Raw genomic sequence first — 16,695 nt, 5'->3', positions numbered from 1 at the left:
AATTTTATTAAACCCTCTATCCTTTATCTTCCACTAAACTACACACTGCTTTGTATCCCAGTAACATACATTACAGGGTGGTTGTAACATGACAAAATGTAAAGGAATGTTTAAAACATCGTCGTACAAATATTGACGGTTTCGCCTCAGGTGCTACATGTGTAACATGTTTGGTGTGTTCATACATGTCTTCTTAGGGGATGCATCCAGCTTTTATTGGTGCCCAGTACCCCTTCTCAATGGCTCCCGGCCCCCAGCCCTCTCTGTCAGCCGCAGCTGTCACCTTCCCAGCTGTTCCAGTGCCGTCCATGACTCAGATCGCCGTCCACCCCTACCACACTGAGACCGGCCTGCCCCTGAGCACCACCGTGGCAGGTGACGACTGTGCTGTACTTTAAACCCATCATGCATTTGTCCATGTCATCACCTTAATGTGTCACTCTCATGTTTCTGTAGTGGGCAGCGTCCACACTGGCCCCACCATACAGGCCATCCAGGGGGCAGCACTGCCCGCTGTCTCCTCCCAGCCTGCTCCGTTGGTGAGCGCCCCCTTCACAGCAGAAGAGGAGCAGCACAGCCAGCCAATCAGCCAGCAGGGTCTGCACTACCTGCATTCAGCCTACAGAGTTGGTGAGCAGTCTGACATGGCCAGATTTTATTCTTACATCCAAAAAAGACGTAATGCTGAATAGGGATGGGTACTGATTTCGGTCCTTTTATGGGTACCGACTGAATCCCGTCGGTACTACCAAATAAAAATGTGTTTTATGCGGTGTGGGTTCAGGCAATGTATTCAAATTCATAAATAATTTCAAAAGGCTCATTTGTAGATCCAAACAAGTGTATGTATTGACAAACCGTAAGAAGCCGGTCCAGAGATTAGTTCCAACTATTTCCATTTCCAGCTCCACAGCAGAGACGGGCACTAAAATCACCTGCTTTAGTGAACAGGACAAAGAAAAACCAGGCAAGGCTTTTGCTTTCCTGACACCGGATTCCCCACCTCTGTTGAAAAAGAAATGTTAAATTGGAAGTTTTTGAGATTTTATTATGAAACTAATTAACATTTACTAAACACATAAACACACATGAAAGTACAGAAAATGGGTACCGTTGAGATCCGGTATCACTTTCCAGGTACCGGGTATTGACTCAGATGGGAAAGGTACCCATCCTTAATGCTGAAGTTAAGTGTCACTGTGTTTGAAGGCATGCTGGCGCTGGAGATGCTGGGCAGGAGGGCTCACAATGACCATCCCAACAACTTCTCCAGAAGTCCACCATACACAGAAGATGTCAAGTGGTTGCTGGGATTAGCTGCACGGCTAGGTGAGTACAGAGCTCTTGTACGTGGAACATTATGAACAACTCTAATGGTTGCAGTAGTCCTAAAAATAAACAGTCCAGGTCAGGAAGTCGCCAATGATCTGACTCAGTTTGAAATATGTATGCTCACAATAAACTAAACTACTGGTGATTTTATACCTTGTGTATAGAAATAAACTTTGACTTGAGTCATCCTTTTAGTGCTTTTGTGAATGAAATATGTTTGGATTCGGCTTCTTCTAACAGGAATGGAAAAAATACTGTCAGTTAATAAAAATCAGAATCAAATTTTTGTGTAAACCTTTATCTCCTCTAAAGTGCCTGACCTAATTGAACGGAGGTCTAGCTAGTTGTTGCCAGCTCTGTGCTGAATGGACATTGGCACATAGCATTCTTGTGTACCAGGTGAATGTAGAATAAACACAGCTGGTGGGTCCAGTCTGGCTCATCAGTATCTGTGCTGCAATGACAACACGAAGACATGGCAACACTTAGCATCTGAGAGGTGAATAGTGTAAGATGGCTACGGAAAGGTTTCCTACACAGTGGACATACTTACATAAGACATACTACTTATTTACGTTACCTTTCATATATCTGTAAACTGCCATTGTTTTGTAATAATCTGTTTCACTTTGAAATTTTCTTTTGAAAATACCTGTCCAAAAAGCCAAAGTATATTGATAATTTTTAATTTAAAAAAGCAATTAAAAGCTAAAACATCCAAATTTTATTTTAAATATAAACCTGAATTCCTCTCATTGTGCACAGTAATATTTGTGGTTGTTACTAATTGGATTCTTGTTGCCTCTCGCAGGAGTCAACTACGTGTACCAGTTCTGTGTTGGAGCAGCCAAAGGAGTCCTCAGTCCGTTCGTCCTGCAGGAGATCATCATGGAGGCTCTGCAGAGGCTGAATCCGGCTCACATCCACGCCCACCTCCGAACCCCTGCTTTCCACCAGCTGGTGCAGCGCTGCCAGCAGGCCTACCTACAGGTGCACCCTAACATTGTCCATCTTTCATCCTCAGATCCAGACTACTGTAGTCAGAGCTGCTTAGCATCAGCTCTCGTTTTCCTTTTTTATCTATGTTCGTCAGACTTGTAACTTAATACGACGCACCATTTTGGACAGGACTGACCGATTCAGAGATAAAGAGAATTACACTAATCCAACCATGATGAAATGAAGGCTTGGAGTAGTGTTTCCATGTTTCTGCCTTGAAAGAATAGGTTTTACCTTTGTTTTGTTCCTTAAATGATAAAAATTACTTAACTGAGGTCCTTTTTTGACTGTCAAGTTTAAAAAAAAAAAAAAAAAAAAAAAAAAAAAAAAAATATATATATATATATATATATATATATATATATATATATATATATATATATATATATATATTAGGGCTGTCAATCGATTAAAAAAATTAACCTAATTAATTACATACTCTGTAATTAATTAATCTAAATTAATCGCATATAATTTTTGCTGTGAAAGTATTTTAAATATTTAAATTCAAATGATTCAATGAATAATCATCATTAGATACATTAAAGTATCGGCTGTATCTAATGCATTATCCGTTGAATAATGATAATGCATTTGGCCACCGGGCCGGACTAAATCGTTTGGCCAGCATTCACAGACTCGCTATCTGGACGGTATCTGGATGGTATCTGTCAATCTGATACCATCAACTTACTCTTAAAACGATCTTGTGATACGTTATGTAAAGAGGAAAAATACGTTGAGAACTCGTTGTTTGCTCTGTTTATGTCTGCCACTGTGCTCGTCTTCTGCCTTCCAGTCCGGCGCACAGGCGCGAAAAACCCGGATGAAAACAATAGCAGTGAACTACCCTATACCAGGGCTTTTCAAATTCATTGAATGTGAGCCTCCCCTTGGAATAGGTAAAGATAACCACGCCCCCACCCCCCAACCACAAACCTACCCCACACACAGGTCCCTGCAGTAAATGCATCTTTCTTTTGTGTTCCTAGAGTGCTGTGTTTCAAAAACAACTGATAGCCCAACACATGTTTTTTTATTGTATTTCTTTTAACAAAGTACATTCATAAAAAAGGCCTGTTCATAAAATATCCATCCTTACGACACAGCCCCTCCTCATTTGAATAATGAGGCAGAAATGCATACAGAAATGTAAAAAGGACAGGCAGAAATGTAAAAACGACAGGCAGAAATAAATAGCATCACAGAAATATATAGGGTAAAAAAATACAAAGGAAGAATAAAACAGACAAAAAATATTATAACATGCACATAAAAAAATAAGTAATAAATAAAGTTGAAGATTATAATGGACAATAAATAAATAAGGTAATCATTACAAAGGCGAATAAATAAAGAAGCTAATTAAAAGAGATATATACATTTATGTCTCACTGTATAATTTAATTTCTACCTACATTTATTAATTTGGTGGCAATTAATTGTATGCTTATTTATTTATTGAGCATTTATTTATTTCCATATTTTTAAATATGGAAGACATGGTCCTCCATACATGGGTACTTGTTGATGGCATCAAATTATTTCTAAGAGCATTAAAAGAGCATTAAAAAGCATTAAATTAGAGTTACTAATTCCTGTATAAACCATGAATAACTTCAATGTAACCTTTATTGTGAAAAATACACATCAGTGTTTGCCCTACCATTCAACAAGGGGGGACCCCCGCCCTGCCCTGCCCTGTCCTGTCCTGCCCCGACAACAGAACTGCCCGCCTCCCCAAGATCAAGGCATGAAGGGGATTGTTATACATCTGTCCGTGTTCACGGACATTAGCATTTCTATATAACGCTGGAACGCATCCTGAGCTATTTCTGTCTCGACGCTCCCACATAATAAGGCGAACATGAGTCCGTGGACAGGTACACGCAGAGCCCGACGTAACGAGCACGTACGTGATGTCCCTATAAGCTGCTCAGCAGGAGAAGCCTGCACATCGAGCTGCTCCAAGGCAGTCGTGACTCGCAAGCACCTGTGGCGTCACATCCCTGTCCCATGGACTGACAGGTGTGTGGTGGGTGTCTGCTGTGGGAAATTTAGGAGTTTTCACAAGAAATGTAGCCAATAGGTGCCCAGTACAGTCAGCGTGGTGCGCAGTACAACCACGTGTGCAGCCGCCTTTAATGTTTCTCCTAAGCTCAGTCCTCGTTCCTTTACTTTCAGCTCCATTCACACGCAGGTAAACTCCTACTCCCGCCAGGTGAGAGCGCGCTCAGAGTCGCTCCATATTTACCTGCCTTGGTAGATGTTTCTGTGTTTTGTAAACGGGCCCAATTTGCTGAGTACGGCTGCACTAAAAACTCCCACAGAGTCAAGAGCGCTGAGCGTCTCCTGGCCGTGAAGACGTTGTGGAGTGTGTTATGATTGGGCAACATGGGTCGTGCAATAAAGAGAAACGCTTAAATGACAAACAATGATCCCTGACAGAATTGGTATCGCTTGCGTCGGGAGCGTGAGATCCAACGGGATAAATGCATCCTTTTCTGTTGTGTGTTAAAACAGAAAAAGGACAGGTTTGTTTATTTCACGTGGTGCCCTGATTACTTCAATATACTGAGAACGTTTAATATGAGGATGACCACGTCTGTTTAGACGGGATTATTATAAACATTAACTCTCATTGCAAAACGTTCTCAACAAGTAAACAGCTTTATGGTTATTTTCAGATGCAACAACAATACTATTTGTTTTGATTGTCACAAATCACCAGAGGTCTGTCTGTTGGAAACAAATAGCTGCATCCAGCTATGAAATAAGATGGCTGCTTTATTCTTGAAAACACATTTTTGTTACTAGCTAGACACCAGTGTTTCCCGCAGCACTATCTTGGCGAGGCGGCCGCCTCACCAAGCTCATGCTACGGCCTCGCCAACATTCCAAAAAAAAAAAACCTTGAAATGCTTGCATGTTTATTTGACGTTAACACACGTTTTTTTGTTGTTGCTTTCTCGCGTGCATATAGTGAATGGCAGGGAAAAAACAGGCAAAAATACATGCATACTTTGAAGCGAGAAGCAGGTCGACTTCACCGTCTGCGTCTGCATCGAGCCATGGATCCCCCCCCCCCCGGCAGTAATCCGCGCAAAACTTGTTCCGGCCGACAACTCACTGCCTCGCCTAAGCAAATTCCGGCGGGAAACACTGGACACCATAACTGGATCAGAAACACATCCTAAATGTAATAAAATTTTAATTGAATAAAGTTACGCTCAAAAATATCTAGATCTAAAGTGATTTTATTTAATCACGATGTATATAGGAAATAAGGAACTATAGCCATGTATAAAGATACATGAAAAGAGAAAGATGGATAAATAACAGAAAGATTGAGCGAAACAGAAGATGGCTGCTTATTTAAAGCTGTATAATGTAATATTGATGGAAAGCTAAGTGGAAGAAAAATCTTTGCAACCGGTCAAAAATGCAGCTCCATATAATGTTCAGCCGTGAATTTAGCTCAACACAACTTTGTTGATAGCATCAAATAGACATTTGTTTCTGCGTTGTTCTCCGAAGTTCTCAACGCAGCATTTGAGTCAGGTTGAGGTCTGGATTTGGACCGGACCGAGGGCAACATCTGATTCTCTTAGTTTTCAGTCATTCTGTTGTAGATGTGCTTCAGTGTTGCGGATCCTTCCCCCTTTGATTACCCCGGTTTGGGTCAAGCTTCAGCTGTTGGACAGATGGACTCATGCCTGACTCTGTGCCTGTAATTTATCTCTAGATAGTGAGTGGATACAATTTGAGATGGTTTCTCTTTCAACTTTCAGCACTAGATATCTTCCACAGCAATTGTTTTAATTTTACATTTTTGTAAAAAAAAAAAAAAAAAAAAAAGGTTCTCTGCACTGATCAGTAAAGCTGCATGCGGGGAATTAGACCTGAACAATTCCTTGAATTGCACTCATCGCATCATCAATGTGAGCAATATCATGATTGCACAGGACTACTTGGATGCCTTATGTGGTAGATAGACACTTAAGGCAGAGTGCTTTAAACCTCTGCTCCCCAACAATTGATTCTCCATTAGGATGAACTGATGAGAATCTCAGGGAGATCAATGGAAACATTGTGACGGCAGATGATTCGTCGTCATCATGACAGTAAAGAAACGGACTAGTGAGGAAATGTAGGGTTAATCTCAACCAACATCTACACCACGATATTAAGCAATGATATTTTAATGGCATGTTCTCGTAATATTGTGTAGCTCTACTGTAAAGTGTGATTAAATTGAAACCCGAAGTACGTACTAAAATGCGATGAAATTCTAAATGACTTAGTTTCTCTATAGTGTGAAGCGCTTTGCTCCAGCTGAGCTACTGCACTACAAGCGTTCTCATACCACTGATCTCTATTATACAGTGGATTGCTAATAGCCCGCTGTTAGAACGAGTCGCTTTGAAGCCACCAGCCGCCATATTGGTACTCCCTATTTTCCCCCAGTAACTAGGGAATATGTGTGCTACAGCATCGAATAACGAGGATTTTCTCATGTTCAGGGAGGCTTAAAACTTTTAAAATGTCAAATGCCATATACTTTTGTTATGTACTAAAACTATCAAGTACCGAGAAAGTCATGTGCTGAAATATTTAGCATGTTTTATTTATGTATATATATATATATATAAATATATATATATATATATATATATATATATATATATATATATATATATATATATATATATATATATATATATACACACACACACACACACACACACTCACCGGCCACTTTATTAGGTACACCTGTCCAAGGTGTACTTAATTTCTAAGCAGCCAATCACATGGGGGCAACTCAGTGCATTTAGGCATGTAGACATGGTCCAGAGAATCTCCGGCAGTTCAAACCGAGCATCAGTATGGGGAAGAAAGGTGATTTGAGTGACTTTGAATGTGGCATGATTGTTGGTGCCAGAAGGGCTGGTCTGAGTATTTCAGAAACCGCTAATCTACTGGGATTTTCACGCACAACCATCTCTAGGGTTTACAGAGAATGGTCAGAAAAAGAAAAAACATCCAGTGAGCGGCAGTTCTGTGGGCGGAAATGCCTTGTTGATGCCAGAGGTCAGAGGAGAATGGCCAGACTGGTTCGAGCTGATAGAAGGGCAACAGTGACTAAAATAACCACCTGTTACAACCAAGGTGGGCAGAAGAGCATCTCTGAACGCACAGTACGTCGAACTTTGAGGCAGATGGGCTACAGCAGCAGAAGACCACATCGGGTGCCACTCCTTTCAGCTAAGAACAGGAAACTGAGGCTACAATTTGCACAAGCTCATCGAAATTGGACAATAGAAGATTGGAAAAACGTTGCCTGGTTCTGCTGCGACAGTCAGATGGTAGGGTCAGAATTTGGCGTCTACAACATGAAAGCATGGATCCATCCTGCCTTGTATCAACGGTTCAGGCTGGTGGTGGTGGTGTCATGGTGTGGGGAATATTTTCTTGGCACTCTTTGGGCCCCTTGGTACCAATTGAGCATCGTTGCAACGCCACAGCCTACCTGAGTATTGTTGCTGACCATGTCCATCCCTTTATGACCACAATGTACCCAACTTCTGATGGCTACTTTCAGCAGGATAATGCGCCATGTCATAAAGCTGGAATCATCTCAGACTGGTTTCTTGAACATGACAATGAGTTCGCTGTACTCATATGGCCTCCACAGTCACCAGATCTCAATCCAATAGAGCATCTTTGGGATGTGGTGGAACGGGAGATTCGCATCATGGATGTGCAGCCGACAAATCTGCGGCAACTGTGTGATGCCATCATGTCAATATGGACCAAACTCCCTGAGGAATGCTTCCAACACCTTGTTGAATCTATGCCACGAAGAATTGAGGCAGTTCTGAAGGCAAAAGGGGGTCCAACCCGTTACTAGCATGGGGTACCTAATAAAGTGGCCGGTGAGTGTGTGTGTATATATATATATATATATATATATATATATATATATATATATATATATATATATATATATATATATATATATAGTGTGCAATTTGCAAAAAAAAACAGAGGGGGGGGGGGTCATTCCAAGTGTTTTATAAATATAACAACAAGGTTATGTGGCCTGCATGCTATCTGGCTCGAGACAGCATGGAACCTGTCCTGGGAGGGAGGGTGGAGAAATCAGCTGCTGCTGCTTCTTGTCTTGTGACACTGCCTGCAAATCTTCATCATCCACAAAAAGTTTGTCCGGTAACATTACCATGACTTTTCGTCCCGTCATCTACTCTTGACCTTTTCTGTTGATTTTTCGGGCCAAAATATGACAAAATACTTGTCATATGTTGACGTCCATGCTGCCACACGTTCTCATTCATTACTTGGTTAGCTAGCAGCTGCTCTTTCAGGTAAATAGCTAGATCAAGTAGGTTAGACTATTGTTTTTAAACTTGTGCCATCTACTGTCTGGACTCGGGAGTGGGTATTAGTTTACTTTAACCGCTTCGAGCAGAAAACGAGCTTAATACCCTGAAAGAGACTGTTTAGCAACTGTTTAGTAACTCCAGGTCCTTAGTTTGTCAAATACAGAGAAAACAAATGAATTAGTGCGGTTTATGGGTTGGGTTTCTGCAATGTTCTCAACATGTTAAAAGCTCATCTTTAGAATCAATGTCTGCTCAAAATGGTGATCTGCACCAAGTAATCTACTTTCAGCAGTTATCACCGGTTATTGCACCGTAAACTGCAGAGTTGCTCTGTCTGCCTTTACTACCATCGACTCCTATGGCGGAGGGATATTCCAGCTGGATACAAAGTCTCTAGTGCAGGCAGGTCTCTTAATAACCGCTGTTTCGTCACTTATTTTAGAGCCCAAATAAGCGATTTCACTTTCAGAAACGTGCCCAAAAAAACGCAACCCGTGACTCATGAAATTTACAAGCACCTTTAGAAAAAACAAGCCCAAAGTCGCATTAAATAAACAGTCTGTGCAACAGTGAGCGCGGGTCTGTTTTGCTACAGTCTCTACCGGTGCGTGTGTTTTGACGCGCAATTAACGGGGACAAATCCTATGGGGTCCTGTGAGAGTAGTGTGGAATGTATTAACTTTGATCCATTTCTTACACTTTTATGAAGGTTTAACATGGGTTTATATGCTTTAATATACTTTTAAGATAGCTGGCTGAAAGCTTCAAAACCGTGCCTGTTGGTAAGAGAATTTGGAATTCTTGGAATTTGCAAGACGGGTTTCTGTCTTGCGCAACCTTTTGTTGGTAGCACAAGGTTCGGGGTTGCAGTCAGTAGGCATTGTAGAAGCAACTCCATATAGGGTAGTGGTAGTGTTAAGGTGTAGAACTGATTGTGCAACGATGTGTGTCATTCGCTTATGTAACCCTGTGAGACCCTCCCCTTTGAAGTGAATAAAAAGATTCTGCTCAAGCAAGACGGGAGAGTTGTTTGCTTGCAGGTGTTGGCTGGTGCAACTTCTCTCCTTTTGCAAAGGCGAAACTTGAATTCTGTTTTCTTGGCTGAGTTTTTATTGCACTCATGGACTAAGTCCTGCACACGACTCAACAGACCTGGGGAAGCAAGACGGCTTCAACAGTAGGGAGTAGCAAGATGGCGGCCAGTGACTTCAGTTTTTCAGGCAAATCAGCAATCCAGCGTATAATAAAGATCAGTGTCTCATACCAGTGTCTCTCTCTCTTCCCAGTACATCCATCACCGGCTCATCCATCTGACGCCTGCTGACTACGACGACTTTGTCAACATCATCCGCAGTGCTCGAGGGGCTTTCTGCCTCACGCCAGTCGGGATGATGCAGTTTAATGACGTGCTGCAGAATCTCAAGAGAGGCAAGCAAACCAAGGAGCTGTGGCAGCGCATCTCACTTGAGATGGCGACGTTCTCGCCATAGACAGCTCACTGAAGGATAGCACACCGCCTCCAGCTTTACTACTGCCACCGTACTGAGCCAGGCATATCTACACTGCTCCGCTCTGTCAGGGGCCCTTCTCTCCCTCCTGTGTGGACTCGGCTAAAAGTCTGTTTGATCAGCCCTGTATCTCTAATCAACGGATTTCCAGTTTTTGTGTCAGTCCACTCGGATCTCAGTGGAGAAACCCGGTCATCGTCTTTTCCTCGCACACTTGGTCTGCAACCATTTATCTGTGTTTAACTGTGAGCCATTGTGTACTCCACTCTTTTTCTTTGACTCACCTAGATCTCTTGATCTTGTCTCCATTTCTAGTGTTTTAATGTTTTCCCCTTAGTTTAGTTTGGATTAAAACATTTAGTGGGGTTCTTTGCCATGCTGCAACATTCCAGTCCAGAGTGGGTGGTCATGAAAAGATTGGCCTGTTACTGTCAGGCTGAACCTTTTGCAGCGTGGGACAATAAGAAGTAAAACAAAGTCTTTGTTGTGAGGATGTTTTAGTATTTTGTATAATCTTTATAATAATTTGTACTGGCTTAGGCATGCATACATCCAAGACGGGGTAAAGGGTGAGAACACTTAAAGTGCTGTTGGATCCATATTTACATCTCTGCTCCAGACCTAAACAGGATGCCTTCTGACAACAGTTAAGCCTGTCCAACAGGTAGACAATCTGTAATGGGAGGCATCGGTCATACTCGGGTGTTGCTGTAAGTTGCTGAGTTCATCCTTACATTTCTTAAAGGGTGGCAGGTTTATCTATTTTTTTTTTTTGCAGAGAGCTGTGCTGAGCGAAAGCAAGTGGAAAGGAAAGAGTGTAACAGTTGGTGTCTGACCACAGGAGGATACTAAAGGATAAAAAAAATCCAAACCCAAACGTCTTCACAGCATCTAGCCGTCTGATTTCCCTTTGGTGTCTGGTTTCCCACGTGGATTACAGCAGGTTAATGTTTGTACATCTCCCTGTTTCAGCTCGCTTTTTTTTTTTTTTTTTTTACTTTTATCAGTAATCAAGCTTCTGTAGAGCTTAATGATAAGCTTCCAAGACAACTCCTGCTTCCAAATCCGGTGTTTTAGAAGGGACCCATCTAAAACAAGCAAGTCGGGGTACCTCCAGGACCAGGATCGGCAAATATGGGATAACAGTGCTCTTGTTGTATTGAAACATTGGATCAGAGCCCCTTACAAGACTGATGGTGGCTCCGTCCTACTGTTCAGACTTTTCTGTCAAAGGACGCAACTTCAAAACAGAACACTTGGCACATGCGGGGCCCTGGTAGATCTGTTTGAATTAAACTTCATTTAGACCTTTTTTCCAGTGAACATTGAGGTATGAGCTGGGTGACATCACCACAGGGCACCGTCCCCCAGATGGACAGGGGTGGCTCATCGCAGACCAAGTGTGTGAGAGAGAAGTTTGGGAAAGGGACTCGGATCCAGCTGTGCTGCAGCTCTGGAAAAACCTGCCTCCATGACTGGTGTAACACACGTTTGCTATCACTTTGCCACACCTATTTTCAAACACGCAGGTGTTTAACTGGAGCATCTCTTCAGTGGGGTTAGCTCCATGGTGCTGTTACTTTGGGATCCGTTGATCCTCTGTCCAGACAGCTGTTGTTTTTTTCTGAACCAGTTCTGAGCCTCACAGGTGAAGGTGAGTGTAGAAAATGCTCCGTGTTATTTTTGTATTCTTCAAAACTGTAGCTTAATCCATGCGTTCTATATAAACATATTGTAAAAGATTCTAATTTAGAGTAAAAAAACATTTTTAAAAGTTGAAGATTAAGAAAGCAATACTAAAAGTTTAGAGTTTACCTAATAAAGGTAATTGAAAACACTAAACTTGTTGACTGATTTGTGGTATTTAATAATCATCTTTATTGTCATTGCAACATAAATTCCAATGAAATTTGTTCTCTGCATTTAACCCAGCAGTGGGCTGCCACTGTGCGGCACCTGGGGTGCAGTCTAGGGTTAAGGGTCTTGCTCAGGGACCCAGAGTAGCAGTCTGTGGGAGTTGAACTCAGAACCTCAGTGACACAAGTGCAATGCTCTAACCACTAAACCCCCACTCCCACTGTAACATTTAGTGTTACCCTATCTGGTATTATGACCATCTGTCTAATACTGTGTTTATTCCCCTTAGCTGCCAAAACAGCCCTAACCTGAAAAGGCATGGACTCCATTAGATGCCTGAGAGTGTGCTGGGGTATCTACACTGCAAAAACGAAACTAAAAATAAGCCGGATTTTCTTAGAATGAGTGCATTTGTCTTGATTTGAGCAGGCAAATAAGATGATTTGCCAATGGAATAAGATTTCTGCACTTAAAACAGGAACAGCTCATCTCCATCTTATTTTAAGTGCAGTATATCCAATTATCTTATTTCAGGGGTCAAAGTAGTCTTTCCATTGGCAGATCATCTTATTTACCTGCTCAAATCAAGGACAAATACACCAAGTAAAAAAAAAAAATCTGATAAAAACGGAACTAAATATTTTTAGTTCCGTTTTTGCAGTGTGCCCCAAACAAGTGCTGCAAATTGTGAAACAAGATTTCCATGTATTGGACTTGTTTGGCTAACATGTTCCACAGATGCTAAATTGGATTAAAGGGCTAGGTCTACACCTCAAACTCACTGCTGTGCTCCCATAGTATTTGTGCCAGAGTGTCTTATCTCCATCAAAGTGTTTACCGATGTCAGGGAGGAAGTTTCCTTGAAAGGGTGTTTAGCAATGCTTGGGAAGGGGTTACATGTCAAAGTAACATCCATATGGATGGCAGGACCCAAGGGTTCAAACTCTTTCTGCCAACTATCCTTTTTCCCCTAATGCATCCTGGTTCCGCATTTTCCTCAGGTAAGTGATGCACCTGACCTGTCATAACTTAAAAGGAACGTGATTCATCATGCCAGGTAACCTCCTTCCCTTGCTCTGTGATCTAGTTTTGATGTTCAAATACATATTGTTGGTGATTTTGCTGGTAGACAAGGGCCAGCAGGGGCGCTCTGACTGGTCAGAAGTTGTCATCTTAAAAAATAAACGTCTTAATCTAGATGCCATTAAATTGACCTCTGGTAATAAAGTAAAGAAATAACATTTGTGCTATTTTTGACCAAGACGTCATTTAAATCCCATATTTAGCTGGTTTCCAGGGTTTCCTTTTTTAACCACCGGAATATTTTCTGTCCAGGAGTGATGCTGAAAAACCAAGTCCATGTGTTTGTTACCTCAAGGCTGGACTATTGCAATTCTTTACTATCAGGAAGTATCAGGAAGTGCACAAAATGCAGTTGAAAGCCTTCAGCTGATCCAAAATGCTGAACATCAAGGCCCATCCTCCTGGGCGCATTATAAGTCAGATGCAAATCAGTGTCCTGTCTGTCCAGAACACTGCTGCCCACGTTCTCACTAAGACCAAGAAAGTAGAGCACATTACCCCAGTTCTAATGTCTCTACATCGACTCTCTGGATCTCAGAGAACAGACTTTAAAATCCTTCTGTTAGTCTATTAATCCCTGAATGGCTTAGCACCTAAATACATCAGACTTGTTATCAGTGTATCAACCCTCCAGACCTTAGTGTCATGAGAAGTGATTGCTGCTTGTCAAGACTTGATGCAATCTACTGGGTTTCCTCAGATAGGAAACTTTTTGACGAATATTTATAATCTGATCCAATCTGTATAATCTGATTGAATTTGACTTTGGAAAGTGCCTTGAGATGACATGTATCATGTATTGGCGCTATATAAATAGAACATTAGAACAGCGTAGATTATGGTTCCTCTGTTTCCGGCTTGTTAATGAATATATGTCAACACACAGATCTGCTTTCCCCACTGCTGCCTTTAGCTGAATATGTTTTGATTGCACAACTTTGTGCTCCAGGTAGCCTTGTAAGTAAATGCCAATCTGGTCAAAAGATTATAAATTTGACTCATCGAGTTATCTGTGTTCTAGACTATACAAACAAACTTTATACAGTATGTGCTGATACATTTTCTCTACACTGTAATTCTCTAGATAAATTTAGAATAGAACAAAGTGAGCATTTTATAGTCACTAGAAGTGTTTTAAGTAAAATAAAAATTATGGCATTGATGTGGCTGTGAAAACCTCAACAGTTTTTAAATGGAAACAGTTTAGGGTCTGGTACTGGAACCACTTTGATGGAAAAAAAAAAAAAAAACAAGGAAGTCATGGTAGAGACCCAAATCCACTGTTTGACCGTTTGGTCTCATCTATAATTCACATAAGGTTTGAAAAAAAGGTGTGTTTCATTCTGATTCAGGTTTAGACATTGAATGCCAAATTACAACAAACGTCATACAAAGGCACTTTATAAGCAACCCAAACACATTTGCAGATTCTTAGAATCCACTATGACCCAATTCAAATAAGTTAATTTAAATACAATTTCTGATTGAAATAACGTACAGTGCAATTCAACCCCAATTATGATACAGTAAAATTAAAACTACAGCCGTGTTCACATGAAGTCTGATACCTGAGTTCCTCCTTTGGGGCTTCATCTTGTGAAAACAAACTGATTTCTGGTTTTCAAGATCCAACCTAGTTTCTTTCAGGATTCCTGCCCTATAGCAGCTATCCATGTGTAGCCGGGGCACTATGGCCCTGAAGCATGGTGCTGCACACCTTTCCTCCTGCCCATATATGGAGGATGCTTGACAGCGCACAGCTGGTACTTGATATAGGTAATCAGCTGTTCCATTTAAGGGGTGGGGGTAGATTGGTGAGGAGATCAGATCTGAGGCAATGCGGTAATAGAGAGACGCACAGACTGCCGTGGACTGGGTTCCACCTTGGAGAGGATGGCCTGCTACTGTTTTAATCACTGCTTAGACCCTATTTTAGCTATTTATTCCTAGTTTTAACAAAATGCAGGGGAGAGTTTTTATTGTTTAGCTCCCCGGGCTGGTTTTATCTCACCTAAGGTCCTATGCTGTCCCTGGGTCCTGTGCTGGTTGTATTTAGATTGGATTGAGGGGACTAGTGGGAGGAGAGTTCTTTTCTTTTGTGTTGTATGCACTAGGGTTTGTGGCGTGAGTGTGTTTTTGTTGGGAGACACCAAGGTGTATTTCGTTTTGTGTTTTCTTTAGTGGTCCTCCTCTAACTGGTCTAGTTTAATTGGAGTTTTTAACTATTCCTCTTAACTATCAGGATTCCAGGCCAGCATAGGCCCCTACCTTTAAGGTGGTTATCCTTCCATGCACGATAAAACACGTATTGTCTTGTAAAACCAATAAACTATATTCAATTTGAACCTGTGCCTCTGTTAGTCCTTGCAACCTTTGTGGTCTAGTACCAGGAGAGTTGAGGGTTTAGAAACCGTACCTGAGGTCACACATGTGTTAAACGTTATGCACTGGTTGATCGACTGTATGCATCCACCGCACTTGACTTGAATTATGTCAGGGTTCTTGATTGCTCAATAAACCACGGACTGGGCAGGAAATGCCTCCACTGGAGAGTCCCAAGGCCAAAAGCACAGCCGACCAATTTACCAAAGTACATCCTGAGGACCCAGGATTTTTGGGAAAAAATTCTGTGGACTAATGTGACCAAAGTGAAACTTTCTGGAAGGTGTGCAGAAGCATGCCAGCAGAACATTTGGAGTGCCCTAGTCAAAATCTATGTTTAAATCCAATTGCGATGCTGGGGCTGTATTATGAATATTCAGATTGTCAGAGAAAATTAATAATCAGCTTTAATTACCAAGTTTGTGCACACAAGTAATTTGACTTTGGTTCCACTTTGCTCTCAATGAAGACATTTTAAGTATAGATAAAAAAGTGAAAACTTTTCCTTTTGGTAAATACACATACATCTGCACCAGTCTAACTATGACTTCCACTTTGCAGAAATGTTAACTGTCATTTTCCTGATCCTAGACCTGTACAAGTCCTGGATGGAGGGAAGGTCCCCCCAATGATCTTCTCTTCAGACCTAATTGTTTGTAGTTTGGACCTATCCAAACCACACAGTAACTGATGTGCATTGAACAGACTCAATGGTAGCAGTGTAGAGGATGGCCAGCAGCTTCCGTGGAAGGTTGGACTTCTTGAGTTGCCGCAGGAACTCCAGTTCTCACTGGGCCTTCTTCTGAACGGTTTTTATTTGTAAGGACCAGCTCACTTCCCAATAAAGGGTGGTTCCCAGGAATCAGACGTGATCCGCAGTAGACACAGTGTTGCTGAGAATGATGAGGGAGGAAGTCCACCATCATCTCCAGTATCTTGAGTGGGTTAACCTCCAGGTGGTTCTGACTGCACCAGCAAACCAGCTCACCCACCTTCTGTCTGAATGCAGACTCTGTCCTAGATCAGACCAGTGACAGTGTGGTGTCGTCTACAAGGTTTAAGAGTTTCACGAAGGGCTCTACTGGGTTGCTGTCATCTGTGTACAGAGAGGAGTGGGGAGAGAACAGCCC

The 16,695-nt window shown here is 41.8% G+C and overlaps 1 protein-coding gene across 1 annotated transcript in view; it reads left to right on the top strand.

Annotated features, from left to right (window-relative positions):
• zswim8 (zinc finger, SWIM-type containing 8) overlaps positions 1 to 12,085 on the top strand; it is a 42,381-nt gene extending 30,296 nt beyond the window's left edge. Inside the window, exons 22-26 of the mRNA XM_036130680.1 lie at positions 198 to 375; positions 457 to 630; positions 1,210 to 1,329; positions 2,144 to 2,322; positions 10,022 to 12,085. Coding sequence (XP_035986573.1) covers positions 198 to 375; positions 457 to 630; positions 1,210 to 1,329; positions 2,144 to 2,322; positions 10,022 to 10,225 — 855 coding nt within the window. The 3' untranslated portion in view covers positions 10,226 to 12,085. The remainder of the gene's footprint in view (positions 1 to 197; positions 376 to 456; positions 631 to 1,209; positions 1,330 to 2,143; positions 2,323 to 10,021) is intronic.
• Positions 12,086 to 16,695: the final 4,610 nt, after the last annotated feature.

The sequence above is a fragment of the Fundulus heteroclitus genome, unplaced genomic scaffold, assembly GCF_011125445.2.
Source record: "Fundulus heteroclitus isolate FHET01 unplaced genomic scaffold, MU-UCD_Fhet_4.1 scaffold_37, whole genome shotgun sequence".
NCBI lineage: Eukaryota > Metazoa > Chordata > Actinopteri > Cyprinodontiformes > Fundulidae > Fundulus > Fundulus heteroclitus.
Note: the sequence above shows the minus strand (reverse complement) of the source record. Positions and strands in the feature narration are given on the sequence as shown.